This window comes from Chlorocebus sabaeus, chromosome 4 (assembly GCF_047675955.1).
Source record: "Chlorocebus sabaeus isolate Y175 chromosome 4, mChlSab1.0.hap1, whole genome shotgun sequence".
In the NCBI taxonomy this organism is placed as follows: domain Eukaryota; kingdom Metazoa; phylum Chordata; class Mammalia; order Primates; family Cercopithecidae; genus Chlorocebus; species Chlorocebus sabaeus.
In genome coordinates, this window is record NC_132907.1 from 17,644,929 (window position 1) to 17,672,419 (window position 27,491).

General features: G+C 39.2%; 1 protein-coding gene across 1 annotated transcript in view; it reads right to left on the minus strand.

Moving 5' to 3' along the window:
• Positions 1–3,461: 3,461 nt before the first annotated feature.
• The window catches only part of JMY (junction mediating and regulatory protein, p53 cofactor), an 88,272-nt gene continuing 64,242 nt past the window's right edge, over positions 3,462–27,491 (minus strand). The window contains exons 7-11 of the mRNA XM_073014660.1: positions 25,410–25,496; positions 18,722–18,817; positions 16,412–17,009; positions 14,945–15,255; positions 3,462–9,011 (exon numbers count right to left, since the gene is read on the minus strand). Coding sequence (XP_072870761.1) covers positions 14,948–15,255; positions 16,412–17,009; positions 18,722–18,817; positions 25,410–25,496 — 1,089 coding nt within the window. The 3' untranslated portion in view covers positions 3,462–9,011; positions 14,945–14,947. The remainder of the gene's footprint in view (positions 9,012–14,944; positions 15,256–16,411; positions 17,010–18,721; positions 18,818–25,409; positions 25,497–27,491) is intronic.

Sequence of the window (27,491 nt, forward strand, 5' to 3'; positions counted from 1 at the left end):
AGACAAATAACTGCTGAGGCATTGATGGAGATATATCCCTTCCCTTCCGTTCCCTTCCCTTCTCCCTTCCCTTCTCCCTCCCCTCCTTTCCCCTCCCCTCCATCCCTTCCCACCCCCACCCTTTTCTTTTCTTCTTTTTTTGAGATAGGGTCTTGCTCTGTCACCCAGGCTGGAGTACAGTGCTGCAATCTTGGCTCACTGCAACCTCCACCTCCCAGGTCCCAGCAATTCTCCTGCCTCAGCCTCCCAAATAGCTGGGATTACAGGCATGCGCCACCACACCCGGCTAATTTTTGTACTTTTAGTGGAGATGGGGTTTCACCATGTTGGCTGGGCTGGTCTCAAACTCCTGACCTCGTGATCTGCCCACCTTGACCTCCCAAAGTGCTGGGATTATAGGCGTGAGCCACCACACCTGGCTGGGATATATGTTTCTGACTCTCCCTGCAGAAATTACGTTGTGGGGACAGGATCTCAAATCTGGATGGGGGCCAATGGTTGAGCCCAAAACACTTCTAGTTGCCTCTGAAAAGATTTGGTCTTAATTGCCTTTTTTCTGTGACTGAATTTAAATTTTACTTGAAGTCACATCTTGATGCCTTTTATCCTTTTGTTCTATCCTTCCTGAACATTTTTATTGACCAAGAGTTTCTATAATCCATCTCAAAAAACTCAAATCCGGTTTTAGCCTAGAATCGAGAGCTCTTCTCAAAACAATCTGAACTTGGAAAGCTGAGCACTAGTTGGACCTTACAGGTTAAGAGTAAAGTTGACAATGCCATGGGAAGTCATGGAGAGGCTTTGAGGCTTTTCTCTTCCCTCAAATGAGGATTAGTAACATTTATAGAATTTTTGTGAAGATTAAACAAGATGCTGTAATACTTCCTTTCCCATCTTAGCTCTTATTCTTATAATGTTCTGATTAAGAACATAGACAGGGAGGGTCAGACACACACTGCCCATGTGCTTTCCACATTAATACTCAATGGGTAGAAGTGAGACATCGTTGAGATAGGGAAGAGAGGCATTCCAGGCAGACATGTGCAGGTGGAAAGAATGGGATGAGCAAGTGAAATGCAGATACTGGGGGAAAAGGTTGGAAAGGAGACCAATGTATACCCACAAAAAGCCCTGTAGCATCGGCACATTTCTCTTAGCCAGTGTGGAGGCAGGAAGTCTAGGACGCTACTGAATGCAGGGCAAGGACTAGCCATGGAAGTAGTGACAGGGAAGAGCTTGAAATCAGAAAGGTGCTCAGTGGACTGAGTATATGGAATCATTCACAGCGATAGTCAATAGCAGATTGAGGTGGCAGGAAAAAGGTAAGAGGAAGATGTGGTTAGATGATAGATACATATGGCCAACATAGATGAATTAATCGGCCAGGTTAAGCAGTTGACGATTAGCCAAGTTCAGAGAATCATGACAGCACACAACTCGTGAGCAAAAGGATCTTGTGAATGGGCAAGTTTATTGGTAGAGATTTGAAAATGTTAACAGTGAAGAACAAAGTTCCTGGTGAGCAAGCGTTGAGGTCTCTGTGGAAGGGTAGTCTCTTATGTATCCAGGTAGTAACTTGGCAGAGGGATAGAGGGCTATGAAATCTGGTTAAACTTTGTTATCAATCCGTTTAACAGTGGGAATGTAATTGCATATTGGTATCTTTGCACCAAAGGATTTTAAACATCTCCAAATAGCTTCCTGTGCCAAAGAATTCACAAGGTTTTTACCCAGCTTATAGAACTCAGCAAGCTCAGGATAATGGACAGAGTCACAAAGAACTAAGAAATTTCAACGAGGCCTGTATTTCCAAAATAGGTTTTCACCTGTCTTAGTAAAGGTGAATAATCTGAGACATTTTGCAGAAAGTCCTTTCCTAAGCCAACTGTATTGTGGTTCCACAAAGATTATTCTGCAGTCCTGTACCTAAGTTTAATTCAAGAGGTAGATGTTATTCTATCAGTTTGGCTAAAGTTCCTCTATTGAGCCCATTCTTCAGGCCGTCTAGTCATCAGAAACCTCTGGTTAATTTCAAATTTACATTTGTAGAGGGAATACACATCAGAAGGCCCTTCCTTGGAAGAAAGTTCTCGTATCTTATTACCTAATCCAGGAGCTGGAAGAAAGTCTCAAAGCCCATCCTGTTAAACCCATCGTGTTTTTTCTTTTTTTGAGACAGAGTCTCGCTCTGCCACCCAGGCTGGAGTGCAGTGGCGCAATCTTGGCTCACTCCAACCTGACTCCAGGGCTCAAGTAATCCTCCCACCTCAGCCTCCCTGAATAGCTGGGACCACAGACATGCACCACCAGGGCCTGGCTAATTTTTGTGTTATCAGTAGTGTTGGGGTTTCACCATGTTGGCCAGGCTGATCTCAAACTCCTGACCTCAGGTGATCAGCCCGCCTCAGCTCCCGAAGTGTTGGGATTACAGGCATGAGCCATCATGCCCGGCCAACCCATCATTTTGTAAATGACTACATCCAGGCACATACCTTCCTGGTTCATGGTACAGGCTGTTCAAGGGGCTTAGCTAATGTCAAAACGAAACAAATTAGTCATGTAGGGACTAGACAGTCATGGTAATTTTTGAATTGGCAACGAAAGTTTCATTAACTAAGGGGAAAAAACTGGCTAGGACTGCCCAGGGTAGAGACGGGAACTGGAGCCCTTCCAGATTCCCTTCCTTTGAGAACTAAGTCCCTTAAAGCAGTGGCCCCCAACCTTTTTGGCACCAGGGACTGGTTTTGTGGAAGACAATTTGTCAACAGGACAGGGCTGGGGTGTGGAGTGGTTTTAGGATGAAACTGTTCTACCTCAGGTAATCAGGTGTTAGTCTCATAAGGAGGACGCAACCTGGATGCCTCACGGGCACAGTTCACAACAGGGTTCATGTTCCTCTGAGATTCTAATGTCCCTGCTGATGTGACAGGAGGTGGAGTTCAGGTGGTAATGCTCGCTAGCCGCTGCTCACCTCCTGCTGTGTGGCCCGGGTCCTAACAGGCCATGGACTGGTACAGGTCCGCGGCCCAGGGATTGAGGACCCTGACTTACATGACTTGAATGTGTGCTTCTTGTGTGTTATGGGGGGTGTATCAAGTCAACATCAGGTAAGGCTATCTGCTGGGCTCTAGTTAATCTACTTCCATGTTTCAGTGTAAAGTCTAATCCCTGCCTCTCCCCACCTCCATTTAAAAATTTTCCAATTTGGAAGTTAGCACTTCCAAACTTTGTGAATATTTACAAACAATGAGAAAGTTCATTAATAGCACAAAGAAGGTTGCCATCAAAATAACGTCATAACAAACAGCACTCAGGAAGCGGCAGAAATACAGGCATGGATAGTCTCTGGATCCTGTTCTCCATGTTATAACTTGTCATAACATATACAACTTGCTATGGTCCTTCTATTTCAAATGAAGTGAAAATATGTACCACTGAAATTTTAAACAAACAAAATCAGGTTTAATTCAAATAAATATCCTTTATTAAAGAAAAAGAGGAATATTGTTAAAAGCACCAAAACTGTAGGTTGTTACATTGCATGTACAAGAGAAAGGTGATTGCAATACTTGGTGTACAAGTACTTAACTCTGAAGTCATGAGTGTAAAAAACATGAAATACAAAGCAATACAATTACAATGCAGAAAAGTTGCGCTAAAGAGCAAAAGGCAATGGTCAAAACAATTACTGGAGATTTCATGGTATTGCTATAAATGCTTGGTTTTTTCCTTTGTACTTTTAATACTTTAGAATGTTAATTGAACATATTTAAGTATTGTAAATTTGCAAGAGTTGGCATTTACAATACACTGTGCACACTGTCCATTTAATGTAATGGTATTAAAGCCATCCTTACAAGCCAAGCACAATGTGCTAGTGTTTTGCTTCTACCTTTTATTATATTGCACAAAGCTAGTAAATGTTGAATCAGTTTTCCATTAAAATTTTCATTTACCCAGAACCGATAAACATCATGGCAGTCTCCTTAGCCCTAATGGGCAATTAATTATTCATGCAAAATAATGTGCAGCCTTCCATTTTTCATTAACTACATAGTATGGTTTCATACTTGGAAAGACATACAATACAATGAGAAATTCAATGAGACAATGGAGATTCTGTCAAAGCTAAAGAAGTCAGAAGTCATTGTATGGGTTGCATCATTTACCCCTCTTGGTTCACAAATGAAGGAAAAATGCCACCTAGTGATTATGCAGACTTCTTAAAACCAATATAATTGGGAAAAGCTGGAATAACTTGTTACACCCTTTGATAGCTACCCATAGAACATGCAAGTAAAAAAAAAAAAATCCCCAAATTTCCCTTGTTAAAACTGAACTCTGTAACCAACATCCATACCGTGTGTTTTCATCTAAACATCACTTTTCAAGGTCTTTCCTACCCACCAACTCCCCCAAATTTAGCCACTCTTAGTGTACCTAAAAACAACAAAAAACACTAGCAAAAACCAAAACTTTCCCCTAACCCGCAAAACAAATGACTGCTTTGAGATTCAGTGTGAAATAACATTCATCAATTATTTAACAAGTCAACCTCAGAGGTATTTTCTGTACATGCCCCTTATAGTGGCATAACGTCTTTGCAGAAGGGGACAGTATAAATTTGGAATTCAATCAATTAAATCCTACAATTGCCAAGTTGTACATTTACTGTGGGCAAAACATAGAAAACTTCACAATAAACACATCTTGAGAATAACCCAATGAGGAAACTTTTCATACATTCACACACACAAATGCACACACTCACCGAATCCAGACTCCCTCCCGCCTTTACAAACCCTTTGCTTACATAACACAGTTTAGGCAGCAATATAAACTCACTTTGTAGGAAAACTTTTAAATTACACTACATCGGATAAAAAATACCGTTGCTTCATTTTACAAAGCAATTAAGCAGTGACCCTTCTTAATGTGCTTTAACTAAAGAGCACTTTGCAGCACAGTTCAGAAATTACTGAATTGTTCAGTAGGACTAACAGATGCAACATGCTCTAACAGTAAGGTGCTTCCGCTTTCTCACCCCTCTTCCATCTGAAATAAATCTTGCTGGTCACTCCTCTAAGCATAGCTCTTTTTCTATGCTAAACAGTAAGTGGGAAATAGAATCTGTTTAAAATGCACACTTAATTTTTTGTTATCATTTACATTTAGTGCAATAATTAGGTAAAACTTAAGGTTTTTGCTTTCATTATCAAATGGCTGCATTTTAACAATGTGTCTGCAATAGTTTTAAAATGTCTTACAGCTGTTCATTTTTTACAAGTAACCTGGTAAAGTGTATGAAATTTCAACTCCCTGATAGAGGCCTTAAGGACCCAATAGTACTTTTTACACATTGGTATCTGATGTTAAGTTTGTAATACTTCAATAATAAAGCTGAAAAAAGAAAACCCAAAAAACCTTGTATTCAGTGAACAAAAAGCTTTGCCTAGGCTAAAAGCATTGACTTAAATTTATACAAACACACTCATGTGACTGTAACTTAAAAATGGTGTCTTAGGGAATGTGTAAAATTAAATTGTATTAATTGTATACTGATCGCATCCCAAACAGAGAATGCTGCCCATTAGTTTTTGTTTCACTGATTTAAGAATTTTAATTCTTAGTGTCTACAATGGCCCAAGTATGCTTTGCAACTTGACACACATTCTGTGACAAAGTAGCCATGCCATGTGTTACCAAATATTACTATATAGTTCAACTTTGTAGAAACAATTGTTTTTCCTCATTACATAAAGTAAAAGTGCCGAAAATTATGTTCTGGTTTCGTGTTATGAGAAATGCTCTATATTTCTATTCCCACTATTACAGCTGTGTCTAGGAGTCTCCTTTTAAAAAATGCATTACAGAAATATTTCAGTTCCACAATGAAGAATTAAGAAATGATTGTTTTTATGCTGCTCACAAACTCAATAAGCCTATACAATACAAGCAAAACCATTATTCATCTTTTAAAAGATCCTTTTAAGCCAGGCATTCCTCACACTGCTGTAATCTACACAAGGATTTGCAGTCATTAAGAATACCTTTCCTACACATGCTACATTGGTTATAATTTTGGGTGCATTAGGAGCCATTTGAAATTGACAGTCAAGTGGGCAGTAACAATCTCAAAACATCCCAAACTCATTTACTTGTTTTCCCTATTTTAAATGCATTGCAGTTGAGACCAGATTGGCAAATTAACTTCTAAATTGATTCAGCATAAGCAAACAGCTGTTTGTGGATACAGAAATCATATATTAACAGAAATGTGTCAAATATTTTGAAGCACATAAAAAGTATGGACGAGTTTGGAACTGGAAATGTGAGCATATAAAGTACCATCATAACTAAATATACACATACGTAGTATTAAGGCCGAAGATCCTCATTTTATTAGAGGCAAGAAAAAAGGGCATTTAACCAGGTTTACATAATTTTTGTTAGGTTTTGAAGCTACTTTAACAGGTGGGTTCCACTGGTAATGTCATCTTGATGGACAAGTAGACCCTAGTTATTTGAAATTTTATTATCATTTGTGAGTAACTCCAAAGGTTTCTGACCTACAATCATTTGAAATTGTGTAGAAGCAGGAATCTGCACCTTAAGGCAAGGAAATGGGTATGTTGGAAAGTTATTTACAATAGAATGGGCATACCTGGCTGCCAACAATACTCTGCTTTAACCTCCTCCTCTTCCAAGTGTGAGGTGACTCATGGAGCACTGTAACAGGATGGGTTGAGAGAGTTGTAGATGCATCCATGAGGCTGAGTGGAGTTCTGTACACCCTCCACCCTCCAGTCTTTGCTAGAGACTTACTATTACAGCACACTCTGGAAGACGGACCACAGGACACATGTATAAATGAGCCTATTTTATAATAGAATCCCAAAACTAAAAGGGTAGCAAATTCCCTCTCAAGATATGAATGTTCCAAGGTTTTTGGTTAAATTAACACTACATGTGTATTTTTCTGAATTTGAATAAATGGAAAAAAGTAATGAACAAGCACCCAAATAACTGGATATATGAAATGTTGACACATGGGTACGTAAAAATTGGATAGCATAAAATTGATACATGATTTTGTAAAGGTTTGCAAATTTGCTTTAACTTTTTCAAATATATTAATATAACCAATCACTCTTTGGGTTAAGAAATATGCTTTAATATTTTACCAAGGGCAAATAGGACACTATCACCACTCCCATGCTGTTGAAGTTTCCATATTACATCTTATTTCTAATCTTTCCAGACAAGATGTGGGAATAGTGTGGGAACTAAAACCAATGTATTACGAAGATGCTGCAGAGAAGCTCCTAGTCTCATCAATAAATGTATTACTAACATTTAAACAAAAGATTTTGTCAGGCTGGGCACAGAGGCTCACGCCTGTAATCCTAGCACTTTAGGAGGCCGAGGCCGGCAGCTTGCTTGATTTCAGGAGTTCAAGACCAGCGTGGGCAACATGGCAAAACCCTGTCTCTACAAAAAATACAAAAATTAGCTGGGTCATGGTGGCATGTGCCTGTTTTGTTTTGAAATAATAATAAAATTTTGTCTTACATAACCTGTTGCCAGAAAATTTTCTCCCTAATTATTTTCAAGAAAACACTTTAAAATAACAAAGGTGTGAGCATTTTTTTTTCTCCAGGAATACCAATTCATATACAATCTGGGTTTTTGTTCCAGTACTGCTTTCTGGGTTTAGGCCAGATAATTATCTTAAAAGAAATAAAGTTCTTTTTGGTATTTTATTTCTTAACTCCCTCCACAGAAAGGCCAAGATCTGCTTATACACAATTGTATGTACAGGGTACTGCACACTGAGTCCAACGATCTACATGTATTCAAGCCCACGACAATCCTGCTGACACTCCGGAACGTATCAATGTGTCCTTCAGGACTCCATCGCAGCCAAAATCAGCACCTAAAACTGTGTATAAGTGTAAAATTTTAGTGACAATAACAAAGGCATTCTCCCAAAATTCCATTCAGTGCATGTGAAGATGGTGAAATGCCAGCCATGGAGACTTGTCTGCTTGTCTACTTTCTATCTTTGTAGAGCACATGCTTTTCACTGTGCAGCATAAAAATAAAAACTTAAAATGGTGGTTTGTAAAAAGAGTTAAGATCTGTATCCCTATTACTGAACCTTGATTTTTGATTCTCAATAGGAAAGTCATGTCAGTCATAGCAATCAAGCAATAGTTCACACAAAATAAAAATAATTTGAAATATTATCAAAGTATTGCCTCGCATAAGCAAGGATGCACATAAAATTCAAACTATTATAAATTCAGAAATATGAAGAGTGATTTAAAAGCATGGAAACTTCAAAACCTTACAAAGTATAAGACTCCTAAAAATATGCCATGTTAAATGTATCATGTTGTGAACATATTAATAGATGTATCTCCATGCAGCTTTTCAGATGTTGCTGAACATCTTTATGAAAAATCCTTTGGAAATGAGTAATGTGGATATTTCAGGTATATTTCCATCTGATTTTAATTCCTGACTTACAGCTATCATGATAAACTTTTTCAGAGTGTCACAGTATTTAACATAAGCTGATATGGAAGAAGCTATTTTTTCAGATGACTTTTCAGTGCACCGAAAGATGGTTCTCAAAGCAGTCCCAATACAGCTCACGGTAGATCTCTGTCACCCCAGTGTTCTTCCAGCAAGCCCTAGCTTAACTGGCCATTACATGGATGTAAAATAGGTGGATGGAAGGAGAATGTGCTTAAAAAACAGAAATCTCCAGACGGCCTTTTCTTCAATGCAGTCAGGAACATTGCACATGTAAAATTCATGTTAACCATCATCTACTGGAATGACTGGAAAGTGATAACCTGCCAATGGTGCTTCCTTTCTTCACGCCACTGAACCAATGCACTTTGGATCTAACGTTATCCAACTGAGGAACCAAGTGCTTAAACTGTTATTTTCCAAAAGAATCAGAACCAATCTTGAATGATATTTTTCTTCTGTTATGTCACCTGTTTACAAACAAAATAATACAGACCATTAAAAAAAGATGACCCTTTAAAGATACAGTGTATTTACGTTCCCTCAAAAAGTGTACAAAAGACATTTTTTACAAAAGGCCATGACTGTATTCTTAAAGCAGCAAAAATGAAAACAATCTAAATACAGATTTTGATCACGTTTAAAAGACTCTTAGATTTTCATTTTTATTCTTTTTACTCTAACACTGTATCAAAACTATATACTAAAAAGGTAAATTCAGTCTAAACTATTTGCCTCATAAACTGCTAGTAGAGTAAGAACAATTAAATGGTGTCTTCAAAATGCAGTAGAAACTGTTTTTGTTAGACTGACGTTTAGAGGACAGGATTAATACCAGTCTTTAAATGGATACTTCATCTGGGCATTTTATTGAAAAGTGTTGTGCTTAAGATCTATGGGGCTTACTCACAATACAGGAGCATTTATATAACAGACATACTCATCAGATAAAAGCTGACAGGAACATGAATAAAGTACCAACTTAATACAGCTCTGCTTTTCTAATACTGTAGCTACATGTGGCTAATGAGCACTTGATATGTGTCTAGTGTGACTGATTTAGTTTGATTTAAATCCAGTTTGATTTAAAAATCTAAAACAGTAAATACTATTTTTCCATTAAATACAATTTTACTGTTTTGGTAGGACATTTCTCGTTAAGAATCAAATACTTAGCATTCAAATTGAGATGTGCTACTAGTATATACAAAAAATACACTGAATTTTGAAGACTTAATATGGAAAAAAAAGAAATAGAAAGCCATGTCCTAGGTTTTTAACGTTGATTGTGTGTTGAAGGATATTACTTTGGCTACATTGTGTCAAATAAAATATTAAAAACATCAGTTTCACATGTTCCTTTTCATTTTTGATGTGACTAGTGGACATTTTAAAATTACATGTCTCGGCCGGGCGCGGTGGCTCAAGCCTGTAATCCCAGCACTTTGGGAGGCTGAGACGGGCGGATCATGAGGTCAGGAGATCGAGACCATCCTGGCTAACACGGTGAAACCCCATCTCTACTAAAAAAATACAAAAAACTAGCCAGGCATGGTGGCGGGCACCTATAGTCCCAGCTACTCGGGAGGCTGAGGCAGGAGAATGGCGTAAACCTGGAAGTGGAGCTTGCAGTGAGCTGAGATCCGGCCACTACACTCCAGCCTGGGCGTCAGAGCGAGACTCCATCTCAAAAAAAAAAAAAAAAAAAAAAAAAAAAAAATTACGTCTCAAACTATATTTCTTTTGAACTGCACTGCTATAGTTACTTTAGAAGACTCCTACAGGGGCCCAGCACAGTGGCTCACGCCTGAATACCAGCACTTTGGGAAGCTGAGGAGGGTGGATCAGTTGAGGTCAGGAGTTCAAAACCAGTCTGGCCAACATGGTGAAACCTGTCTCTACTAAAACTTCAAAAAAATTAGCTGGGCATGGTGGTGCGCCTATAATCCCAGCTTGAACCTGGGAGATGGAGATTGCAGTGAGCCGATATGGCGCCACTGCACTCCAACCTGGCTGACACAGTGAGACTCCATCTCGGAAAAAAAAAAGAAGACTCTCACAGGAAACAAACTAGAAGCTTATTTATTTATTGAGTCAGGTTTCCTCCTGACTCATCCTCCCAAGTAGCTGGGACTACAGGTGTGAGCCACCATGCCCAGCTACTTTTTGTATTTTTGGTGGAGATGTGTTTTGTCATGTTGCCAGGCTAGTCTTGAACTCCTGGGCTCAAGTCATCCACCCACCCCCAGCCTCCCAAAGTGCTGCAGAATTACAGGCCTGCAACTTAAAAGTTCACACCCAGCCTGAAACTTATTTTAAATCTCTATGTAATTACATACATTTTAAGAAATTTCCTTGAACACGACTATGGCTATCTCTGGAAAGAGAAGAGTTTCAGAGGGGAATGAACAGGGCAAAACAAGGGACCTTCATCACCTACTTTATGAATATTCAAGAAATTACCTCTTAAAACAAAAGTATATAAGTACATTAATGACAAAATTACAATCAAGAAATCTGGCCAGGCACAGAAGCCTGTTAATCCCAGCACTTAGGGAGGCAGAAGCAGGCAGTTCACCTGAGATCAGGAGTTTGAGACCAGCCTGGCCAACATGGTGAAACCCCGTCTCTACAAAAATATAAAAATTATCTGGGAGTGGTAACACGCGCCTATAATCCCAGCTACTCAGGAGGCTGAGGCAGGAGAATTGCTTGAATCGTGAGGTGGAGATTGCAGTGAGTCGAGATCACACCATTGTACTCCAGCTTGGGCAACAAGAGTGAAATTCCATCTCGAAGAAAGAAAAAAAGAAAAAAAAAAAAAGAAATCTAACAAATTAATGGGAAATACAAATTGCGGTAAAGCCTTTTTAGCCATTTATAGATAAAAAGTTCACAGCCTTTCAGTCTCCACGACCACAAAGTAGTGATACGCAGCTACTTCATCATTGCCTAATCAGTTCATACTAGTCTATGGTTTGCTTCTGGGGTAGCACACATTTAGTAAAGGGTGACTTTGCAGATTTCCAAGCTCATATATTTTCCAAGTGTTTCACTGTTTCTCTCTCAACATTGTACCACATATTCCAGCCATAAACAGTCTCCCACATACCCGAAAAAAGTTTTAAGCAATTTTCAAAGTGGTATACACCATGCACCATGTTCTTAACATCTGATACTAAGGCTAAATTAGTAGCCAGAAGCTATGAGTAACATCCCAGTCACTTGAGTATACAAAATGCTGATGCAATGTCTAGCGTTAGGCAGGATATGGTGGGATGGGAGGAGACAGACAAGGATAGGCTGACTTGAGCAGCTGCTGGTGTGCTGTGAATGGGCCACTGTGGACCATCTGTAATGAAACAGCTAAACACACATTTATGTGAAGGTCCAGCTGTGGAATTAGTGCAAAGATGGCAGTTCTAGGCACAAGCTTAAGCAGCTTCCTGAGAAGCTACAGCAGAAGACGACAACACATGGTAACAAGAACTGTAAAGTGGGAGACAACCTACAAATATCCACCATGGAAAAGATTCCCAGTTAGACACACCTGAGAGTTTAGACATTCACACACTGATATGTGTGTGTGTGTGTGTCTATCTATCTATCTATCTATCCATCCATCCATCCATCCATCCATCCATCCATCCATCCACCCATCCATCCATCCCTTTATAAAGCATAGTGGACATATGTACAAGCAAAAATAACTCGAAGTTACTTTGGGATCCAAAAACAGTAAGTCATACAAAGTGAGTGTTACATGTAACTATATACATAATAGGAAAAAAGGCAGGATAATGCTACTACTGAATGTTGGCTGAATCATGGTAAATGTAATACTACCCTTTTTAAGTGATTGATTGATGCAGATGCTGATGGGGAGGGGTACAGTGGAGAGGTACTAGAGGCATGAACACAAACCCAAAGGAACAGGTGAAACTGCTTTCAGTAATATTTTACCTAATATAACTAATAGAATCTTTCAATATGTAATCAATTGTTTAAAAACTGACATACATTACATTTTTGTATTATGTCTTCAAAATCTAGATGTGTACTTGCATATATATTAGATCTACTCATAATTCTTTTTTTGGGGGCCAGGCATGGTGGCTCACACCTGTAATCCCAACACTTTGGGAGGCTGAGGTGGGCAGATCATTTGAGGTCAGGAGTTTGAGACCAGCCTGGCTAAGATGGTGAAACCCTATCTCTACTAAAAATACAAAAAAGAGCCAGGCGTCGCGGCAGGCGCCTGTAATCCCAGCTACCTTGGAGGCTGAGGCACAAGATTCACTTGAACCCAGGAAGCGGAGCTTGCAGTGAGCCGAGATTGTGTCACTGCACTCTAGCCTGGGTGAGAGAGTGAGACCCTGTCAAAAAAAGATTTTTTTTCTTTGTTGTTCTACTCAGGGTTCTTAAGGACAGAATGTCCATTTTTAATAAGTTCCCCAAGTTAATTCTTTGTGTTTTTTTTTGTTTTTTTTTTTTTTTTGAGATGGAGTCTGGCTCTGTCACCCAGGCTGGAGTGCAGTGGCCGGATCTCAGCTCACTGCAAGCTCCGCCTCCCGGGTTTACGCCATTCTCCTGCCTCAGCCTCCCGAGTAGCTGGGACTACAGGCGCCGCCACCACGCCCGGCTAGTTTTTTGTATTTTTTAGTAGAGACGGGGTTTCACCGTGTTAGCCAGGATGGTCTCGATCTCCTGACCTCGTGATCCGCCCGTCTCGGCCTCCCAAAGTGCTGGGATTACAGGCTTGAGCCACTGCGCCCGGCCCCCAAGTTAATTCTTATGATCAAACATGTTTTAAGAATTATTATGCTAATTGGGGCAACCATAGGGAGACCCTGTCTCTACAAAAAAATAAAAAAATTAGCCCAGCACAGTGGCATGTGTCTGGAGTCCCAGCTACTTGGGATGCTGGAGCCCAGAAGGTTGAGGCTGCAGTGAGCCATGAACGTGCCACTGCACTCCAACCTGAGCAACAGAGAGAGACTGTGTCTCTAAAATAAAAAAAGAAATTCAACAAAAAGAATTCACAGAGCTAACACATAAATTAATTATTCCTTTACTTATTCCCTTCCAGGACTCAAGTCTTCCCACTTTGGTGAATGTTTGAAGCCCAGAGAAACATATTCCATCAAGAAATAATAATACTTAATAGAACATGTTTGTATACTCTATAAATTTTATACAAATTGCAACATTTCAGTTACCATCGTTATAAATTCGATATACTATTTAATGTATACCATGTTATCTTTACTGATTCTATATATTTGGTATAATCTGTGCCATATTACCCTATAATTAGCTTATTAAAATGTAGTAGACTATAGCTCTCTATTATATTAGGAGAATGCTACATGTATAACCAAAGAGAATCTTAATATGTACAGGTATTCATTAGATATGTAGATAATTTTTATATAATGATACCTGCAAATTTATCTAGATAATACAGTAACTGTGACAGGTGTAAGTAGTTTTTTTAAGGGTTTAGAAAGTTAAATAATCAGACAATGCAACAATTTTTCCAGATTGATCTTAGAAAACTCCTTTGAGGTCAGCTAACATGACATCAAAATTGAGTACGCATAACAGTTTGTTACTGAAATACTTTGTCAGAAAAGCCTTTTCTTTAAAAAAAAAAAAAAAAAAAAAAAAAAGATTGATTTCTTTTTACCGACGGGTTATCGCTATATTGCCCAGGCTGGATTTGAACGCCTGGGCTCAAGAGATCCTCATGCCTCAACCTCTGAGTAAATGGGACTACAGAAGCGAACCATTGAACCTGGAACGCCTGTTCTTTCTGTTTTTCAGACTAGTCTCACTTCTGTTGCCCAGGGCAGTGGCATAATCTCAGCTCACTGCAACCAACCTCCACCTCCTGGGTTCAAGGGATTCTCTTGCCTCAGACTCCCAAGTAGCTGGGATTACAGATTCCTGACACCACACCTCGCTAATTTTTGTATTTTTAGTAGAGAAGAGGTTTCACCATGTTGGCCAGGCTAGTCTTGAACTCCTGACCTCAAGTGATCTGCCTGCTTCGGCCTCCCAAAGTGCTAGGATTATAGGCGTGAGCCATTGTGCCAGGCCCTTTTCTGGTTTTTTTTTTAGGGCAAGAATGAGACTGTCACTTTACTTGTAATTACAGCTGTATGGCAGAAATTTTTAATGAGGAGGACATTTTAAAAAATAGTATTTACATAGCAATAATCATTATGTTTCTAGAAACTACAGAATTAAGTAAAACCTGAAGTTCACAAATTTGTGATCCATGCTAAAATTGGGCTATAAAACAAACGATATGCCTCAGGCTCAATAAATACCCCAAACCTCATCATCCGATTTAAAACCTGTATTACTGAATGCTACTAAAGACAATAGGGTCATTTACTTGTTAGTTCTCCCAGTCTGTGCAAGGCAAAGCCTCCTCTTCGTCCTCTGACTCTGGGGATGCTTCTTTAATTCTTCTAAGAGCTTCATGGATGCTCCGTGTTAGAGGGTCTGTATCAGGTAGAAGTGTGAAGGATTCTCTCAAAACATCCTTCTGTACCTTCTTCAATTTTACCCCTTTCCTTATTTGTGCCAAGATATTATTACTATCATCTTCATCAGGAAAAGGAGGCAGAGTTCGCTGTTCAACCTTTTTCAGATGAAAACTACCACGCTTCAAGGAGGCTAGCACCTCATCCATTGGTGAGCTCACTTTGGAAAATGAAACAGAAGAGTATTACAGTTAGGATTGCACTTAATTAGAATGAAACTGTATAACCTCTACTATTTGCAACTGTGAAAGCACAGGACGCTGAAACACCATCTAAAAAAGAGATCGTGAAATGTGTGCAGAAGGTGACCAGAACACAAGGGATCCTAATTATCCTTCTTTTTAGAAAATCCCAATACCCAATCCATGGTGGGTACCATTGGTATTCCTATCATTTCCTACATGAGAGAAGTGACCACATTGGGAACTGGGAGGTGGTCTTAGTAGTACTATGGGTGCGATTCCCAAAGGATTTCCATATTGCAGTTGCTCCACCCAAATTCAGAGTGATTGGGTTACACGTTTTACTTTTAAAAATTACATTTTTGTTCATTATGGAGACTGTGCTTTTTTCATTTAGTTGTTTTACATGTGAAATCCTACTCAGATTATATCAAGAAATGTTTTATAGAATGGTCCTTCAGATTAAAATGTAATAGACAAGTAATATGTAACATTTATATAATGTTCTCCCTGTGCAAAATGCAAATTCCTTAAAGGCAAAAGGCAAGGGTTATTCTCTGCTCTTTTTAGAAATAATTTTATTTGTGCTGGAATATCTCATAACAAAAAAAAAAAAAGAAGAAAAAAATAGTAACCTTATTGAGGTACATCTGTCACGTTGTAAGTTGAACAAATTACTCCCTATTCTTCTTTGCTTCTTTATACAAATACACACAAGTCCTCAACATATGTTACGTGATCCTGCCAATGTCTTCCCTGTGGTGACAGTCCTGACCAGATAGCTTACCCTTTCTGATGAGTAATTTTTTAAAAATCTTAGGTTTAAAATCAAATTTTTTTCCCTAACACAAAAGGAGCCATCCATTATACATTACCAAACATGTATGTATCACTTTAGAAGATGTTTTTAAAACATGCCTAACAGCTCAAGAAGGCATACATTTCTGTGTACTTTATGCATTTGTAGATGTGAGTTACTAAGAATTGTCCTCTAGTGTGACTTTGAAAACCTGTTTACTACCAAATAATGTTCAAAAATAAAATGTTTTAAGTTTTGCAATGTCAAAAAATACATAGTTTTTTACTATGTCTGATGTCATACAACAGATGGACCATGAAAATATCTTGCCGTACCTCTCCTCCTCTGCAAACCTTCAGCAGTCTTTCTGAGCTTCTTCCGTGCACTGACCAGCTGGCTGCTGTCAAAGAGGTGTGCTGAGGGGGCACTGGCTGACTTTGGAATCCTCTTCTCATTCCCCTCCTTTCTAGGCTGATCTTTCTCCAGTGTCTCTGGGCTAGTGTCTTTAGCAACAGGCAGAGGTGGTGGTGGTGGTGGGGGAGGGGGAGGAGGTGGGGGAGGTGGTGGTGTTGGAGGAAGAGGGGGTGGGAGTGGATTTATGGTAACAGAACATGGTTGGAGGTTGTTATTCAAAACTGGAAGAGATACAGGGGGAGGCAGTTCAGAGGTAACACCACTGAGAGGTAATGAAGTGGCTTCAAGTTGTGTTAATGAAGTATCTTCAAGTTGTACAAGGCTCTGGGGTTCTGTTGTCTGTGATGGCCCACGCTTGACTCTTCCTTCTCCCACCTCTTCAGTTTTCTCTTCTACCTGTAACACACTTGGTAGAGAGTCACACTGATCCTCTCGGAGAACAGGACTTGCTGCACCTTTTCTTCTTGCATGAGCTAGTCGTAATCTGGTTGATTTAAGTATGACTTGCCCAGGATACCTCTAAAATATCAGAAGTTATTGGAACTGGTTAAATGTTATTGAAACAATTTATGAGCACATGCCTATTTATCTTATCCTTCAAATAAAAGATGTTACGTGGCCAGGCATGGTGGCTCACGCCTGTAATCCCAGCACTTTGGGAGGCCAAGGCGGGTGGATCCGACCAGCCTGGCCAACATGGCAAAACCCCATCTCTACTATAAATACAAAAATTAGCTGGGTGTGGTGGCAGGCACCTGTAGTCCCAGCTATTTGGGAGGCTGAGACAGGAGAATTCCTTGAACCTGGGAGGCGGAAGTTTCAGTGAGCTGAGATTGTGCCACTGCACTCCAGTCTGAGTGACAGAGCAAGATTCCATCTCAAAAATGTTATGTTGCCTTATTGGTTATTTCACTCTTAAAGTTATACAGAAAATCCAAAAGTACCTAATAACGTACAAAAAATTATGAATTTATTATTTGCCTATCAAATCCATGATTAATTCAAATATTCAAAATTATCATGATTAAAAAAAGATTTTTAGTGAATAAAACTACTAAATGTATAAGACAAATAGCATGTAAAATGCAAAACATAAATTATGTCAAATGCATAAATGCTACTGGTATGCAAAAAGAAACTAGTTTCCTATGTTTTCAAATGCACACGCATGAGAAAATTAAAATATTCTTTAACAGGTTACTTGGCATTTTTAAAAAGCTCCAACAACTATATATCCATTTTATGACAGAATGAAGAAGAGAGAATTACATTTTTTGAAGTACTTACTGGTAGAACTCTTATACATCTTTTACCATGGTAAAACCTTTTTTTTTTTTTTTTTTTTTTGAGACAGGGTCTCACTCTATTGCCCAGACTGGAGTGCAGTGGTGCAATCACAGCTCACTGCAGCCATGACCTCCCTGGCTCAGGTAATCCTCCCACTTCAGCCACCCAAATGGCCAGAACCACAGGCATGTTCCACCATGCCAGGCTAATTTGTATAGAGATAGGGTTTCACCATGTTGCCCAGGCTGGTCTTGAACTCCCCGGCTCAAGCAATCTACCTGCCTCAGCCTCCTAAAGTGCTGGGATTACAGGCGTGGGCCACATTTACTTAATAACAAGGCTTATCCCCTGCCTCACCTCCTTTTTTTCCACTGTAACACTTGTTCAAAAGCCTACTTCACTTATAAAGTGATCCTTCAGCATGCACAACTGAAGTAAGGCTCCAGAGTACTTTAAAAATGAGGCTTCAGCAGAGTTCTGAGAAGATGTGTGGATACTGTGGTATCAGTGTGTGGTCATGGGTTACCCTGGCAAGAGAACTGCTGAAGCATTTCTCAAATATGCTACTCCCCCCACCTCTAATTCTGCCAATGGCACAGGTCGATGTATGTGGAATAAATAACAAGTTGATGCTTGAGCTGGATAGTCAGTTGTGATTTAACTAATTTTTTAAACTCAAGAGGCATCTAGGTTTCCCAGAGGCCTTGATCATTCCTCTTATACTACTAAAGCTGTGGGTCAAAGATCACAAGAATACTAATTCAGAAAACCACCAGAGGAAATGGAGCCATGCCATCAAAACAACTTTAAAAAGGACTTCCATGGTTATAATAGTTTATAAATAAGGGAAAACCAAGTTTTTCCCACAAAGAAATCCTACAGGTGTATATGAGCTCTGTTTTAAAAACAATGAAAAACAATAAATGGACCATTACTTTTAATACCTGTTTAAATGTTCGAAGTCTATCCAGTGTTCTCTGTCTCTCTTGGCTAACCCAGGCACTTTTTCTTTCTTCTTCATCATGTAATTTTTCTCTCTTCTGGTAAAAAAAATTAATAATAATTCCATTATGCTGTGTCTCAATTTTTATCATTAATAGGAAAAAAGATGAGAAGTTATCCTAATATGGGCCCAAGGGGATGATTCATTGAACAAAATTTTTATAACATGAAACATGAAATATTTTGAATATACAATTTTAGTGTAAAATACTTCTATATTATGCTAACTTCAATGCAGATGACTTTAAAAATAAAATCAGCAACTGGCCAGACACGGTGGCTCACACCTATAATCATAGCACTTTGGGAGGCCAAGGCAGGTGGATCACCTCAGGTCAGGGGTTCGAGACCAGCCAGGTCAACATGGTAAAACCCCGTCTCTACCCAAAATACAAAAATTAGCTGGTCATGGCAATGCACGCCTGTAATCCCAGCTACTTGGGAGGCTGAGGCAGGAGAATCGCTTGAACCTGGGAGGCGGAGGTTGCAGTTAGCTGAGATCATGCCACTGTACTCCAGCCTAGGCAACAGAATGAGACTCCGTCTCAAAAAAACAAACAAATGAACAAAAGCAATCAAATCAACAACCACTTGGTTAGTAATTTGGATAGTGTACATTATTCTAAACAATATAACCAGTAGTTAGAAAAATATACTTCAAGCATTATCCATGAATCATCTGGTTTACTATCACACCTTATTTCTGGCAGTTATCTAAACAAACTTAATCTTCCCTATAGAGTTGAATCATCTAAAAGCTATGTAATAAAATCTCATTTGGTAAAATTAATGTTAGTTAAATAAATGAAAAGGCTTTCTATATAGGTAAATGGGTTATTTTCTTGCTTTGTTTTAAAAAACGAGAGATACCTCCCAGAAGACTAGACCAGATAATTTCACATGGAAATTAACTACCCTCTCTTCCATTGTTCTGTCCTTTTCAAATCCAACCCCCCATTCTATTCTTCTATCATTCCTCTCCTCTTTCCCATCAGCTTTCCCTAAACAATAAAATTTCAAATGAGAATTACAGTTGCATTTGCATTGGATGACTGTATCATAAACTCCAAGAAGAAAGTATGAGTGGGGAGATAAGAGTGACAGGGAGACAAAAGGAAACTGGAAAATAAAGCCAAGTGTGGTGGCTCATGCCTGTAATCCCAGCACTTTGGGAGGCTGAGGCAGGAGGACTGCTTGAGGCCAGGAGTTGAAGACCAACCTGAGCAACAGAGTGAGACCCTATCTCTATCAAAAAAAAACACAAAAAAACAAAAAACTGTGGTAGGCTAATTATTCTGAATAAAATGCAATCTAGTAATATACTACTAATTTACACAAAAGGACACAAAGGTACACCACACATGAACACAATTCAAAGGGGGCTCTTAGAGCCTGAAATAAGTGAGCATGTGCCCAAAAAGAGGCATAAGCCTCCCTGTATGTTGCGCATGCTTATAGCTGAGACAAGCATATGCCACCATGCCCAGCTATTTCAAAAATTTTTTATAGAGATAAGGTCAGCCTGGTCTTGAACTCCTGGGTTCAAGCGATCCTCCTGCCTTGGCCTCCCAAAAGCTAGGATTACAGGCATGAGCCACCATGTATGTTTTCTTGAAATGAAAGCCTGGAGTTTTGAGTGTGCTTATAAAAAACAAGAGTTCATTCTTTAATGGGGAAAACAGAATTCTCTTACCCAATTTGTCTCTGGGCTAATAACAATTTAAAATAGTAGTATTAATAAGTAAATCCTCACATTTTATTTCAGAGAGCTTACTATCAAATATTAAAATAAACTTCCTTAGTCTTTTTTTTTTTTTTTTTTTTTTTTGAGACGGAGTCTCGCTCTGTGCCCCAGGCTGGAGTGCAGTGGCGCGATCTCGGCTCACTGCAAGCTCCGCCTCCCGGGTTTACGCCATTCTCCTGCCTCAGCCTCCCGGGTAGCTGGGACTACAGGCGCCTGCCACCATGCCCGGCTAATTTTCTTGTATTTTTAGTAGAGACGGGGTTTCACTGTGTTAGCCAGGATGGTCTCGATCTCCTGACCTCGTGATCCGCCCGCCTCGGCCTCCCAAAGTGCTGGGATTACAGGCTTGAGCCACCGCGCCCGGCCCAACTTCCTTAGTCTTGCATATTTAATTCACAAGGATGTCCAGGGGAAACTGTTGCAATAATAAGGGTAACATCTAAGAATCTATATTTTAAACAATCCACCACGTAAGAGGTTCTGACACTGGTGGTTTAAAACTAGCATTGAAAAACAATGATCTATTTTGATCTAAGCTAACTTTTCTTGTGCTTTATCTGTATGTGTTAAAGATGACTAGTAATATTTAATGGATTCATTCTCTGACAATTATATATTCCAACCAAGGTATTAGGCAAAATTCTAAGGCAGATGACATTTATCTTTGGGATTCCCTTAAGAATCAATTTCTTGGCCAGGCATGGTGGCTCACACCTGTAATCCCAGCACTTTGTGAGGGCAAGGTGGGCAGATAACTCAAGGGCAGGAGTTTGAGACCAGCCTGGCTAATACGGTGAAACCCCATCTACCAAAAACACAAAAATTAGCCAGGTGTGGTGGCACGCACCTGTAATCCCAGCTACACGGAAGGCTGAGGTGACGCAGGAGAATGGCTCGAACCCGCGAGGCAGAGGTTGCAGTGAGCAGAGATGGAGCCACTGCACTTCAGCCTGGGCAGAGTGAGACTCCATCTCAAAAAAAATAAAATAAAATAAAAATTAAAAAAAAAAAAAAAAGGAAAAGAAAAATAATCGATTTACTTTTACTCCTGTTGCCCCAAAATAATAGATCTGGGAAAAAGATCTGATACTCATTCATTCTAAAAAGTTAATTAGTTATTCCCCTCCACCAAAATCTTACGTTTTATAAAAAGAAACATATTGGAAGTGTGGAACCTTCATAACTAAACTGATAATGCAAGTACAAATGGTTATAGCAGGGAGCAACTTACTCACCTCAGTGTCATGCTGGTCCCCTGACTAATCTTACAAAGCAGTTTCTGACCCACAGAAATAGTAATGAAAAATAAAAGTACAATAATTAATTTGCTATTTCTAGATTCTAGGAGAAAGGTAATCTTACAGTTTATGGGTAGTTTGGCTAATTTTATGTGGCTATAATGAAGAGTTCAAGGGGCAGCATTAGCTAAGAATGTGCCTCAAGCAGTAATGGAGACAAATTTAAGCCTTTTGGCCTTTAGTATGATGCTAAAGAAAGAAAATTTTAAAAATATCCAAATATAGCGATATGGTCATGTTGGCATTTCCGATGTTTAAGTACAAATCACTGGTGTTAAATAATTTAAGACACATCTGAAAAGATGACCGTCAGGATAATATATTGTGTGGGATGAGGGAGTAGGAGAAGGTTTCTAATGTAATTTTATATACAGTGAACTAATATTCTCAGCAAACTAGGAATAGAGGGAGAACTTCCTCTGCTTGATAAAGAGCATACATCCCAAAACCTACAAGTAACATCACACTTACCGGTGAGAAACTACAGCTTTCTTGCTAAGATCAGGAACAAGACAAAGATATCTCCCTTACCACTCCTCTTCAACATTATACTGAAGTACTAGCTAATGCAATAAGAAAGAGAAATAAAAGCTATACAGATTGGGAAGGAAGAAATAAAACTGTCTTTGCGGACAGATGTAGAAAATCTGAAAGAAAACTGACAAATCTGGATTATAAGAAAAAGCTTGGCCTGGCGCGGTGGCTCAAGCCTGTAATCCCAGCACTTTGGGAGGCCGAGACGGGCGGATCACGAGGTCAGGAGATCGAGACCATCCTGGTTAACACGGTGAAACCCCGTCTCTACTAAAAAATACAAAAAACTAGCCGGGCGAGGTGGCGGGCACCTGTAGTCCCAGCTACTCGGGAGGCTGAGGCCGGAGAATGGCGTGAACCCAGGAGGCGGAGCTTGCAGTGAGCTGAGATCCGGCCACTGCACTCCAGCCTGGGCGACAGAGCTACACTCCGCCTCAAAAAAAAAAAAAAAAAAAGAAAAAGCTTGATTAACAAAAGTCAATTGTTTTGTAATACACCAGCAATGAACAATTGGAATTTTCAATTAAAAACATAATACTATTTATATTACCACCTCCCTGACAAAGAAGAGGAAGAAAGACTTAGGTCTATCTTAGATATAAATCTTACAAAAGGTGTACGAGATCTTTATGAGGAAAATTATAAAACTCTGATGAAAGAATCAAAGAATTAAATAGATGAAAAATATTGTTTGTTCGTGGATAGGAATATTCAATACTAAGATGTTAGGTATAGGAGAAGGAGGTAGAGGTTAAAATAAAAATAATAATTAAAAAGCAAAAAAACCAAAAGAGGAAAAGTATTTTAAAATGAAAAAAATGAAAAACATATTAGGTCATCCCTACTTGGCTTATAAAAATTCAACACTGTCCCAATAAAAATCCCAGCTATTTTTTTGTGGCTACTGACAAGCTGATCCTAAAGCTCATATGGAGAGGCAAAAGATCTAGATGAACGAAACAAAATAGGACACCCAAAAATAGACTGAAGAGACAGAATCATTTGATCTTTGATAAAGGAACAAAGACAATTCAATGGAAAAAGGATAGTCTTTTAAACAGATGGTGCTGGAACAACAGGAAGTCCACATGCCAAAAAAAAATCTAGACACAAACCTTATACCCTTCACAAAAATTACCTCAAAATGGATCACAGACTTAAATATAAAACACAAAACTATAAAACTTCTAGAAGATAACATAGGAGCAAATCTAGCTGATTTGGGGACTAGCAATAACTTTTTAGATGCAACACCGAAGGTATAAACCCTGATAGAAAGTGCTGGTAAATTGGATTTTGTTAAAAGTAAAACACTTCTGTTCTGCAACAGACACTGTCGAAAGAATGAGAAAACAAGCCACAGATCATAAGAAAATATTTGCAAAACAAAGGGACACATCTGATAAAGGAGTGTAAGCCAAAATAATGAAGAACTCCTAAAATTCAACAATAAGAAAATAAAAATCCAATTTTAAAAATGAGCAAAAAGGCTGGGCACGGTGGCTCATGCCTGTAATCCCAGCACTTCTGCAGGCCAAGGAGGGCAGATCACTTGAGGTCAGGAGTTCAAGACCAGCCTGGCCAACATGGTGAAATCCCATCTCTACTAAAAACAAAAATTAGCTGGGCGTGGTGATGCACATCTGTAGTCCTAGCTACACAGGAGGCTGAGACAGGAGAATTGCTTGAACACGGGAGATGGAAGTTGCAGTAAGCCGAGATCGTGCCACTGCACTCCAGCCTCCGCGGCAGAATGAGACTCCAAAAAAAAAAAGAGCAAAAGATCTGAACAGACACCTTACTAGAGATATATACAGGGGCAAGTAAGCATTTGAACAGATGCACTCTTTCTCTCTCTCTATATGTATCTATATGTCTATATATCTGCATTAGAGATTTGCAAATTAAAACAACAGTAAAAGCCAGGCACAGCAGTCCATGCCAGTAGTCCCAAGAGGTTAAAGCAGGAGGACTGCTTGAGCCCAGGAGTTTGAGGCTAACCTGGGCAACCTATCAAGACTCCATCTGTTAAACACACACACACCCACACACACCAAAATATACCACTATACACCTGTCAGAATGGCTAAAATTCAAAAATGTGACAACAGTAAAATGCTAGAGAGGATGTGGAAAAACCTGAACTCTCATTCATTGCTGGTGGGAGTTCAAAATGGAACAGCCACTATGGATGACAGTTTTGCAGTTTCTCACAAAACTAAATACACTCTTACCATACTCTCCAGCATTCATGCTCCTTGTTATTTACCCAAATTGGCTGAAATTTACGTGCACAAAAAGTCCTCCATGGATGTTTATAGCAGCTTTATTAATTGCTGCCAAAGCTTAGAAGCAACCAAGATGTCCTTCAACAGGCTCAAGGATAAACAAAATGTGGGACATCCACACAGTGGAACATTATTTGGTGCTAAAAAGAGCTATCAAGCCATGACATGGAGCAACCTTAAATGCACATTACTACGTTAAAGAGGCCAACTGAATAGGTTACAGGCTGTATCATTCCAACTATACATTGGTAAAGGTAAAATATGAAGACTATAAAAAGATCAGTGTTTGCCAGGGGCTTGGGGAGACAGAGGGATGAGTAGTGGAACAAAGGGATTTTTGGAGCAGTGAAATTATTCCATACAATACTATAATAGCAGATCCATGTCACTATACACTGTCAAAACCAACAGAACACAGAACACCAAGAAAGAACCCTAATGTAAGCAACAGACTTTGGGGAATGGTGATGTCCAATGTTTCACTGATTTTAACAAATATGCCACTCTGGGGGATGTCGACAGTAGAAAGGCTATCAAGTGTGGGGACAGGAGTATATGAGATGCTACAGTAGGGGAGGCTACGTGTGTGGGCTGAGGGTACAGCAACTCTGTACTTTCCCATCGGTTTTGCCTAAAAACTTATCATTATATAAACTGAACTAATGTTAACGTCCGGTTATAAGCTTTTTATCATTCTCTACAGATTTTATCCACTCTAAAACATGTAAAAAATAGTTTTGTTCAAAATCTTCGAGTCCAAACTTACTAACTGTACTGTGTGATGGGTTCTATATTCATCTTCAATCCGAGTGCGCTGTTGGATTTTTTCATTGTGTTTTGCAATACATATTTCCTGTAAATACATAAAATATGTTTTAATACAAGTGAAACTTGAAAGACTCTGAACACGACACCAAGGTTAAGTTTTGATCTTAATACATACCACCTACAGAACAAAGTATCACACTGACCACCTCTTGTTTCTTATCTGGACTACTGAAGCTGTAAAAGCCAAGTAATCAGGATCTTACAAAAAGACTCCTCTATTAAACTGTTAACTTCTATAGACCACCTGGTTTCTCTTTTTTGAAGGAGAAGAGGTGGGGTAACGTGGACTGAAGGGGGTTGTCCCGAAAGGTCTTTTTTAGAAGATTCCACGTCTCATTATACTTTTTCTGAGAGACGGGGTCTCACTATGTTGCCCAGACTGGTCTTGAACTCTGAGCCTCAAGTAATCCCCCTTGCCTCAGCCTCCTGAATTACTGGGATTACAGGTATGAGTCATGGCACCTGGCTTCATTATACTCTTTAAACATGTCTGGGCAAAAAAGAATAGGAAAGTATTTACTTATATAAAATATGTATTGTTAAGCTCTCTCTGACAAGTTAAAGACCATGAATTTTTTGTCCAGACTGGCTTAAACAGTATGGGATCTGAATCTTTTGGTCACAGACATAAGAGCTGTAAGAGACTTGGAAGACTAGAAAGTCAAAGTTATCAAAATTATTTGGAAACTATTTTTAAAAAGCATATATTTTCCAATCACAATATAAAACAAGATTTTTATAATAACTATGAGCTATGCACTACTTTATAAAACAATGCACTATATTCTGGCAACTTTTTACCAGCACCAAGTTAAATCTTCATTACCCTGTGTCCTTTCCTAAGTAAACGATTTGGAGAAGTTTTCCATATAAAAGGGTTAGTCTCCAACATTCCAAAGCTATACTAAAACGATCACTTTTTTTTTTTTTTTTTTTTTTTTGAGATGGAGTCTCACTCTGTTGCCCAGGCTGGAGTGCAGTGGCATAATCTCTGGCTTACTGCAACCTCCGCCTCCCAGGTTCAAGAGATTCTCCCACTTCAGCCTCCCAAGTAGCTGGGACTACAGGCGTGTGCCATCATGCCTGGCTAATTTTTGTATTTTTAGTAGAGATGGGGTTTCACCATGTTGGCCAGGTGGTTCTTGAACTCCTGACCTCAAGTGATTCACCCACCTTGCCCTCCCAAAGTGCTGGGATTACAGGCGTGAGCCACCATGCTCAGCCTAAAATGATCACTCTTTGAATCAGAGAAAGTCAAATAATAACCTTTGAAGTCAGTAAACTGTATTTTAAAGCAAAATGTCATTTTTTACATCATCTTCTTTACCCACTCTGGTTCATTCTGTTGCCTAGCAAGAATCCATCCAGCGCAATGGGGAAAACAAAGGGCGTATTAGATAGCATCATGACAAGGTGATACAGTAACTCAGGCCTCTGAGTGTCACGGACCTAGGACAGAATCCTACCCCTGCTCCATATTAGCTGCTTTTCCTTAGGTGATTTATGTCACTACTAGTAGCGTTGGTTCCCTTGCTTATAAATGAGGATACAGGTTCACAATCCCTTATCTAGAACAGAGGTCAGACATGTTTTGAAATTCGAAGTTTTTTGATAATTTACAGAATGGTGGTAAGTTGTATATACCATATATATCCAAGATCTGAAACCATATCCCATAATAAGTAATAATAGTGAAATGAATTGTCAAAGTGAAAATAAGACAATAAATAACTTCATGATAGCACAGGTCTGGTTTTGCCACCAAGTGAAGTATGAAAATGATTCTAATTTTCTGAGCTCTCTAGATTTCATTTGACTACTGGGAGAATTAAAGAAGATAAAAAACAAAGAAAATCGTTATTTTTGTTACTCTTCTTGAAATGTTTAATCACAAAGCATTGACTTCACCTGCACAGCCGAAGACCACCTATCTCCACTCTTTCAAGGGGTGAGGCAGGACATGAACTGTGTATACAATCTTAGGATGAGTGACAGAGAAACCAAGAAGCCAGTAACCTTG